Source organism: Ascaphus truei, chromosome 1 (genome assembly GCF_040206685.1).
Source record: "Ascaphus truei isolate aAscTru1 chromosome 1, aAscTru1.hap1, whole genome shotgun sequence".
Lineage (NCBI taxonomy): Eukaryota > Metazoa > Chordata > Amphibia > Anura > Ascaphidae > Ascaphus > Ascaphus truei.
Genome location: NC_134483.1, coordinates 381447993 through 381457979, shown reverse-complemented (window position 1 = coordinate 381457979; position 9987 = coordinate 381447993). Strand labels below are relative to the sequence as shown.

At 50.1% G+C, this 9987-nt stretch overlaps 1 protein-coding gene across 1 annotated transcript in view; it reads right to left on the bottom strand.

Annotated features, from left to right (window-relative positions):
• Positions 1-8072, bottom strand: part of SPATA4 (spermatogenesis associated 4) — a 13382-nt gene extending 5310 nt beyond the window's left edge. Inside the window, exons 1-3 of the mRNA XM_075610093.1 lie at positions 7799-8072; positions 6489-6618; positions 5423-5569 (exon numbers count right to left, since the gene is read on the bottom strand). Coding sequence (XP_075466208.1) covers positions 5423-5569; positions 6489-6618; positions 7799-7902 — 381 coding nt within the window. The 5' untranslated portion in view covers positions 7903-8072. The remainder of the gene's footprint in view (positions 1-5422; positions 5570-6488; positions 6619-7798) is intronic.
• Between the last annotated feature and the right edge of the window lie 1915 nt (positions 8073-9987).

The window sequence follows — 9987 nt, the reverse complement described above, 5'->3', positions numbered from 1 at the left end:
AGAAGCGTTACAGTCCTACTCTGCATCAGATTATACAATAGGATTAGCTTTGAGGCATTCTGGGGCAGTGCTTCTGAAACGGTTATCGTTTCACCCCAAGGGGTCTCCAAAGACTTTAGTCTCCAAACTAACTTCAGACAGTTCTCTTCTGTGCATTTTCTATCACCATTAAATGGTTTATTTTTAGATACAGGTTCAATTATTTAAAAAAAAATACATACACACACACACACACACAAACACACACACAAACACACACGTATGTGATGTTTCAGAGTCTCCAAGTTACAAAAATGGGGCAAAAGCATTGCACCAGGTTTATCACAGAAAACAGATCTTTCATTTTTTTTTTTAATTGTATAACTTGTATTTTATTAAGATTTTCCAGCAAAAAAAGGTGGGAATGGGGAGGCTACAGAACAACCATCATGTACATAACTTTTCATACAGGAATTTTACATATACACATTCTTAACCCTGTTTCATTTTAAACTTGGTGCAAGAAAAAAGTGACTTAGGCGATCCTTAATGAGGCAAATATAATGTGAATTAAATAAATTGTATTAAATAATAATAAATGTGCTCATTGGATTAATAAACGTGCAAATGTGTTTTTAATGTAATAAGTGATATACAATCGCAGCTCAACCCTTTAAAGAGACGGTCCAATTCTCCTTAGGTAGATCTCCAGAGACAGATTTGGGGAGCGCAGATTTCACCGTATGTGGAGAAAACAAACAATATATAGTGTAATAATTTCTTAAATAGGAGTCATCTTGGGTATAAGCAGAAATGGGGACTCACACTTTCCCAGTGAATGACCAAATGGATTGTCAGCTCAGGTGGGCTCAGTGCGTTTTTCCTCAATGCAAACCAGAAAAATCACACTCTTAGTGCAACATTGTATGTTCAATACATATTGTATTATAACGGTTAATAACGCACTTACATTTCAATAATGTGGCATGTACACATAGAAATTAAAGGTGGCCCGATTACTCTAGGCTTCCTGACTGCGTCGCGTCATTTCCGGTGGTCGTCTGCGTCACTTCCGGTCACGGACGATCCCGATTTCGGTGCCGCGGGTGCAGGACGGTTACAGGAGCTTGCGTGGCCTACTCAGTATTGACTCTACGCGTTTCGCTTCAAAAATGCTTCCTCAGTCCTGTAACTGGCTGGGCACTCTATTGGCAAAGGCGGACATAAAGCTGGCATTTAGGTTACTACCAAGTTTACACCTACTGGGTGTAAGCTGGGCAACAAGTATTTTGTGGATTCATGCTTGCCAATGGGGTGTGCCCTGTCGTGTTTCTACTTTGAAAAAGTCAGCACTTTCCTGGAATGAGTAGTCTAGAAAAATAAGAGTGCAGGAAGTGGGGGTAATGCACAATTTAGATTATTTTTTTTTATTTATAGGTCCAGGGGAGTTAGATGTGTGCCAGATGGCTGTTAGAGTTTTTAGCAGTGGCGCACAAGTTTGGCTTCCCTTTGGCGATGGAGAAAATGGAGATCCCCACTACCGTTCTCATTTTTTTTGGAATCAAAATTGATTCGGTTCTTATGAATATAGGCTGCGTGGGGAGAAGCCGAGGGCTTTAAGAAGATCTGTGGAGGCATTTATGTCTCTCAAGAAAGCATATTTCAGGCACTTTCACTTAATGGGACACCTGTTTTTAGGCCAGAATTATGCTAGTGGAAAAAGTATTTTCCAAACGGCAAGTGGCTGCTACGGCCGGGGTGAGACGTCCAAATCACTTTATAAGGGTAATGGCTGAGATACATAAGGATTTGGGGGTTTGGTTGGAGTTCTTGAGCTGTTACAATGGGACGAAACTGTGGAGGGGCCGTCCGACATCCAACAACGAGCTCCAGCTCTTTACAGATGCGGCCGGATTAGTGGGATTCGGGGCATATTCGAGGGGTCGTGGTGCGCAGAGCAGTGGGCGGTTTCATGGGCAGACTCGCAAACAACCTGACATTTCTAGAATTCTTTCCGTTAGTATTTGCAATAGAGCTTTGGGGCGTGCAGCTGTCTAACCGGAATGTAGTATTCTGGACTGATAATAATAATAGTTAATAATTTTGGGTCCCATTTGAACCCCCCGTGTTGGCTTTATTGCGTAACTTTGTGCTAACTTGCCTGAAGTTAAACCTAGCTTTTAAAGCTAGGCATGTACCCAGGGTGGCTAATGGGTTTGCTGACTCTTTATCCCAAATGTAGTTAGAAGAGTTCAGGATGTTGGCAACAAAGGCTGATCCAGTGGGCCAGCAAAGGTGTGGGAGTTTCCGACGGTTCAGTATGGGATTCAGTGGCACGCTTAGGACTCGTCCAGAGTGAAGGGAAGAGCGGAGCGAGCGGGCTGGCGCTCATGAGCAGTGACGTCACCTGCATGTAAGCAGGAGACCAATCTTGTCCTGCTATAGGAAATTTGCGAGCGCAGGGACGGGGCGTGTCAGTGGGACGGGGGCGTGTCAGTAGGACGGGAGCGTGTCAGTGGGACGGGGGCGTGTCAGTGGGACGGGGGCGTGTCAGTTCATCTATTGCAGTAACACATATATAAATATATATATATCCCTCCTCTCTCCCCCTCCCTTTCTCTCCCCCTCCCTCTCTCTCTCCCCACTCCCTCTCTCTCTCCCCCCTCCCTCTTTCTCTCCCCCCCCTCTCTCTCTCCCCCCCCCTCTCTCTCCCCCTCCCTCTCTCTCCCCCTCCCTCTCTCTCCCTTTCCCTCTCTCTCCCCCTCCCTCTCTCTCTCCCCCCTCCCTCTCTCTCCCCCTCCCTCTCTCTCTCCCCCTCCCTCTCTCTCCCCCCCTCTCTCTCCCCCCTCTCTCTCTCTCTCCCCCCTCTCTCTCTCCCCCCTCTCCCTCCCCCGCCCCCCCTCTCTCTCTCCCGCCCCCCCTCTCTCTCTCTCTCCCGCCCCCCCTCTCTCTCTCTCTCTCTCTCTCTCGCCCCCCTCTCTCTCTCTCTCCCGCCCCCCCTCTCTCTCTCTCTCCCGCCCCCCCTCTCTCTCTCTCTCTCTCCCGCCCCCCCTCTCTCTCTCTCTCTCTCCCCCCCTCTCGATCCCCCCTCTCTCTCTCTCTCCCGCCCCCCCCTCTCTCTCTCTCCCCCCCTCTCTCTCTCTCCCCCCTCTCTCTCTCTCCCCCCTCTCTCTCTCTCTCCCCCCTCTCTCTCTCTCCCCCCCTCTCTCTCCCCCCCTCTCTCCCCCCTCTCTCTCTCTCTTTCTCCCCCCATCCCTTTCTCTCCCCCCCATCCCTCCCTCTCCCCCCGTCCCTCCCGACCCTCCCCTCTCTCTCCCCCCCATCCCCCCCTCTTCCCCCCATCCCTCCCTCTCCCCCCGTCCCTCCCTCTCCCCCCGTCCCTCCCCTCTCTCTCTCTCTCCCCTGACCCTCCCCTCTCTCCCCCCCCAACCCTCCCCCCACTTCCCTCCTCTCTCCCCCCTTCCCTCCTCTCTCCCCCCCTTCCCTCCTCTCTCCCCCCTTCCATCCCTCCCTTCCCTCCTCTCTCTCCCCCTTCCCTCCTCTCTCCCCCTTCCCTCCTCTCTCCCCCTTCCCTCCTCTCTCCCCCTTCCCTCCTCTCTCCCCCTTCCCTCTCCATTCCCCTCTCTCCATTCCCCTCTCCCCCCACCACCCCGTTTCCCCCCCCACCACCCCCACCACCCCCACCACCCGTTTGCCCCCCCCCACCACCCGTTTTCCCCCCCCCACCACCCCGTTTTCCCCCACCACCACCACTTCATTTTACCCCCCTTACCCCACCACTTCGTTTTACCCCCCCCTCACACCACCACTTTGTTTTACCACCCCTCACACCCCCACTTTGTTTTACCCCCCCCCTGACACCACCACTTTGTTTTACCCCCTCACACCACCACTTTGTTTTACCCCCCTCACTCTCTCGTTTTACCCCCCCTCACACCACTTCGTTTTTACCGCCCCCCTCACACCACCATTTCATTTTACCCCACCCTCCCACCACCACTTCGTTTTACCCCCCCTCACACCACTTGTCTCAATGTGTCTCATCGTGGCGAGCGTGAGTGCCCAAACCAGCTCAGCGCCACCCTGGACGCAGCATCTTGGTGGGAATACCAGGATCTGGCAAGGAAACTTGGGTTAGAGGTTTCGGAGGTAGGTGCCCTCTTGACGTATGTGTTCATTTTAAAAGAGAAAGGGTAAGCTGACAGCTAAATGGAAATGAAATTCATGGGGTGGCATTTTTTATCTATTTAAGGGGTGCAGAGGATCCAACTAAGGCGTTCATAGTGAGAAGGTCTTTAGCCGGTTTAAAGAGGGAATCAGCAGTCCAGGATGCCAGTCACTCCACCAGTGCTGGAGGAACTCATTCAGGCGACCAGGAGAGTTTGTTTTTCTCAGTTTGAGGCAAAACTTTTAGTGCAGCATTTACGTTGGCATTTTTTGGGGCATAATGCTTAAGTGAATTAGTTTGTGATACAAAAAAAAGGTGAGGGGGGGCTGTCAGTCGAGAGTGTGGTGCAGGAACCTGGATCAATTTGGCTCCTGCTGCAACAAAAAAAAGTGTCCATGTAGGAGCCGAAGCACAGCCACACCAAAGCAGAATAGGACAAATTCTTTGATAAAGCGCCCTGTGCGTGAAACATGTCAGAGGATTTTTAGGATGTCTGTCCTTTTTGAGATTAACCATCTTGTCCTATTCTGCTTTGGTGTGGCTGTGCTTCGGCTCCTACATGGACTGATTACCTGCCTGGAGGTACTGATTCGTGCTTGCTGATTACCTGCCTGGATGCACTCCTATTTGGAGACGCTGTGAGAGGCTTGGCGTGTGGTAACTTAACCCTTGGAGGAATTGGGCGGTCCCTGAGCTGAGGAGGACGCGCTTATTGACGGCGATGACACCACATGGGGTATTATGGAGTCAGCGTGAACGCCTGACCAGCACCCGGTGATCTACACTATGAGTGACGCCGCACTGTCCCACCTCCAGGATCTCCGCAGAGGAACCGCCACCCGCAGTGAAGGATCGGAGCTCCGGTCTGACCGGGTCGAGAGGGACTGAGGTTGCTTGAGTAAAGTAATTACTGTATGCTTCCTACAACTGGCCTTTGGGTCTTGTTCATATCGTTATTTCATCAGGGATATTTACAAACGTACTCACGACAACACGCAGCTTCAGACACTTATCCCTGACCCTGCAAATACTGGATATATACTTCATACTACAGCATTGATTCCAGCTTGACACCACTACAATTGTTTTTAGAGCTCCGGTTGTTTTGGTCTTTTTCTAGACCGATTTTCTTTTACTCCTGCTGCAACAGTCTAAGATAGATACTTGTCGTTGGGAGACAGTACGATCTGCTCGGTTAGGAAGCTAGGGTCTACATGGAGATTCGTCCTCCTATCCCGGGCCCAATGCTGGTGCATGCAGATGAAATATCCCTACGTATTTTAGATGATTCTCTTTCCACTTATAATTGACATTTATTTTGAGGGGCTTAACTTCCTCTTCTGAGAGTGTTAGGTTTAAGGCCTCTGACTTCCCTATATTTAGCTTGTATCCCGACAAATTCCCAAATTCCTTAAGTGTGAACTGTAGAGATGTCAGTGGATTTGTTACAGTGAATATGATATCGTCTGTAAACGGCGACAATTTATAGCCCTCATCCTTTATTTTGACCCCTTGTATATTGGGGGAGCCCCTGATTGTAGCCGCCAATGGTTCAATTGTTAATACAAATAATAGGGGTAAAAGAGGGCACCTCTGCCTTGACCCATTCTTCATTATTATTTGGTTCCTATACCCTCCCTGGTAATTTTAGCATGGCTGTCGGAGTCTGGTAGAGAGTCTGTAAACCCTTCAAGTACGCCCCCGAGAACCCAAATGCTTCCAATGTTCTATCTAAAAAGTCCCACCTTATCCTGTGAAATACCTTTTTCTGCATCAAGGCCCAATAACATAGGTTTAGCTTTAGCATGGTTCATATAGTCAATTATATGAATATCGTGTTATCTGACGCCTTGCATTCACTCACAAACACCACCTGATCGTAGTGAATTAATTTGGGAAGAATTGGGTTTAGCGTGTTAGCCAAAATGTTACTGTATAATTTCAAATCTGTGTTTAAAAACAATATTGGCCAATAGCTGCATACTTTTATTCCTTTGATGATCTTCTGCAATTGTTTGTCCAACTTGTACAGCTGGAAGACTTTGATACATCAACCTCCACAGTTTTTTCAATGGCGTTATAGTAGAAATCTATTTAGTGATACCATAGTCTCAGCCAGTGCAGTGACATTGCAATAAAATAGATTGAACAAATGCCATACAATTATTTTAGCCTTTTTAACGTGCAGAACGCCCCTTCAATTTCAACAGTGAGTTTGTGGCTACCAGGCTAATCAAAATTATTATTAAAATGACTGTCTTTTATGCATCACCTTATTCACATATTTTTGTCATGGATAGACAACCAGCATAAGTTGGGATACATATTTACATCTTCTAACCTTTTCCAATTGTGACCAGTTGCTTAGTTTGGTAGCGAGAGATGTTCCATTGTCATACGAATGCAACTTGATGTCTTCTGGGAAATACCAATAGAATATTTCAGCTGTGATGTATCCATTTGTAATATCTCTAAAACAAAGAAGCAAAACAAAAATGCATTAGTTTAGAGATGTGTTATTCATTTGCTGGAAAATTTCAGGACTGGCAACATTTACGTTGCCGAAGGTCAAGCCGGCGTGCCAATTGACTTCCGGAATTGCAACTATGTCATCACTTGGTTCCCCAAATAATGTGAACATAAGTGGAGGAGACCAAATAGCATGTCTAAGGCCTGGGACATAGTCATTGTATCCGGGCGGAGGCGCGCTGAGGCTCAGGGAAAGCGGTGCTTTCCCTGGCCTTACACAGCGTGCCGTCTGTGGGCGTGTTGAGGGCGGGCCAGTGATGTCACGGAGCTGGTTCGCCCTCATTGGGCGAACCGCTCACGTGACCGGCCTTGCGCTCCGGCGAGCTCCAAATCTGAAAACTTGGTGAGACACACGCTTCCCCAAGCGTGCGCGAGCCCCTGCTAAAGCCGCTCTCATTGCGGCTGCAGGGGCTCAGTGCCGAGTGTGAGCGCGGCTCAGCACGGCTCAGCCTTGCTCACACTACTATGTCCCAGGCCTTACACTGTACATTTTGTATCTCTTTGGCTTGACCATCTGTAAAATGCATGTTAATCAAGTATCTCACATTGGGTGCAAAAGTGTAACCAGGAGATTTGATACCAAGTCAAACCTTGGAGGATTTTTTTGGGCACATAAGCAAGGGAAAAAATACTGACAAAAGGCAGAATTGCCAACAACCTACAGTATTACAATATAGCCCAAAGTGACTTTGGTTTATGGATCAATGAACGCAAACACCCTTTCTGCTGTAAAACTCACATAATATATGCCTTATTATGAGGCGATAATTCAATGTGCATCCTTATTTCAGTGCATGAAAATATTGTTAACGTGCATATTTCTACTGATTTGGGTCAAATGTAAGACACTTTATTAAGAATTCACAGGTGTGAAACAATAACGTTGTGTTTAAACAACAAACTAGCAATAGATCACAACAGAATCCCACTTATCTCTCATAAACCTTCTGTCACAGTCTGCAGTTGTGGAATGTGATGGCGGATTTGAAAAACCTGATAACAATAAATGTATGTTTCCCAAAGTCACCCCCCCTCTCTCCTCTCATACCCTCCTCCTCTTCCTCCCTGGCAGGACGCCGCTGTCCCCTTCATTCCCCTGTCACTCATGTCCCCGGTCTGTACCTGCGAAAATGTTTAGGGGAGAAGCTCAGGTCCAGGCTCTGCAGCCACCGCAGCACCTCCCGGGGGACCCCGGTCTGGCGCGGGGCCTCCGCGTAACACGTCATGGAAACCACGCGCGGGCCACAAGTGATCACCCGGGAGGAGAGGCGCCGCACAGCTACAACAGCCCGGTGCGCGCGACGAGGGGGGAAGCGTTCCAGGGTGTCATGGAGACGGTTACCATGGCTATGCCAAGCACTGAACCAAAGCGTATCACAGAGCAGCACCTCTACTAAGCACGTCTTAAGACACGCCCATCGATGACGTAGAGAGGCGGCTAATGCGATCTGCTAGGGCTTCAAATTCAGACGGTGCCTCAGATAAGCAGCGGCCATTTACATGCAAATATACCAAGATAGAGGAGGGAAGACAAGGGATGGGGTCACTGGCAGTATGATAGGCGCACTGCTATGGCATTAAAGTACAGTCCTGTGCCATGTCATTGTATAATCTCGGTACTTTAATGATGCAGTACAGGAATATTTGCCAAACCTACGTGTGCAGCTGCTTCATGTTGGATGTTCTTGCTGTTGCATAGGAGTTTGGGGGTTTGTTTGCTAGCACCTACTTAGGCAGCGTTCACACAGGGGGCTTCGCGACGCTGCGTGCGTGCGCGCGCCTCCGTCTGCTGGGCGATGTGTGATCATCCCCAGCAGACGGAATGATCCGACACAAGGCGACATCCAGGAAGGAATGAAAGTGCTTTTTAAACTCTCCAATGTTATATCTGTGGAACTGAGCAAAAGAGGATTGAACCCGCTCTACCTAATGTGACCAAGTAGGTAAAAGAGTACAGACAGGTGCAGGCCCGCCAAGAGGGGGGGGACAAAGGGCACTGGCGTCCCGGGCCCCCTGCGCAGCTGGGCGCCTGTTAATTTAAAAAAAAAAAAAAACACAACACTCTGTGCCGGGTCTTCCTATCGGCAGTGCCGGAAGTCAGCAGCTGGGTAAGCTTCCGGCGCGCCAGCGTGAGGAGGCCTGGCGCATGCGGGTGCAACCTTGTGGAACAGGTGCCTGCTGCCGAGCCCCCGCAGCATCGCGCTCTCCCCCCCTCAGCACTGTCACCACCGTGGCGCCCCCCCGCAGTGCCGCCAGGCTGCTCCCGCCCCCCGCAGCACTGTCACAACCGTGGTGCCGCTGGGCCCTCGCAGTGCCGCCAGCCTGCTCCCGCCCCCGCAGCACTGTCACAACCGTGGTGACGCCGGGCCCTCGCACTGCCGCCAGATTGCTACCGCGCCCCCCCCCCCCCAGCACCACCATCTCCCGCAGCCGGCCCCCTTCCCGCAGTACCGCCAGCCACCGGCCCTGCCCCCTGCAGAACCGCCCCCCCCCCTCCCCGCAGCAACGGGCTCCGCCGCCCCCTCCCCCCCCCCCCAACAACCAGCCCTCTGCAGCCACCGGCACACCACCCCCCCAGCCACCAAGCCTGACCTGAGAACATCCCCCAGGTAAGTCTAATTTTTACGGCCCTGTCCCCTGCAGAACCGCAGCTGTGGGGCCCCCGATTCTTCCCTGCCGGTGTCTCCCGTGGGTCCTCAGGTGGTCCCTGTGGGTCCCCGCAGACCTGAGGTACCAATCCTGTATTTAAAAAAATAAAACATGGCCTACATGTCAATCAATACACCCCCCTCCCCCCCCACACCACCACCAAACTCACCATGTTTGGAAATGTTGCTCTTACTGGTATTTGGGCCTTTCTGCATACTGTGGGAGCAACATGGTAAAAAAATGGCAATTTCAAAACCCTAAAACAAGAAACCTGTGAATTTGGTCATGCCTTTATGTGGCTCGCAGGCTTATATGCTTTGCCAAAGGGTTAACTAAATCACCCTTTTTCAAGAGATATTTAGATATTTCACTGTGTATTTTTGTCACATTGGATGTTGCTCTGGACTTCTCTGTTTCTTGTTTTATACAATTTTCTCCTGTCTCTGGAAGATGTACTGCTAGCTATTGCTGTCGGTGGTGCATGCATACCTGTGAGGGCACAGGAGAGCTGAGTGGTCCGCGATGGTGTGGGGAACGAGACAGGCTTTTGGTGAATTCTACTTGCTTCTCAGGGTGTCAGCGCCTCGAGCTCCGGTGGGCTCCTGGGTTCCCAGAGACAGTCCCCACCAGAACAGACTTCTTTCACACCCCTGCTTAATAGA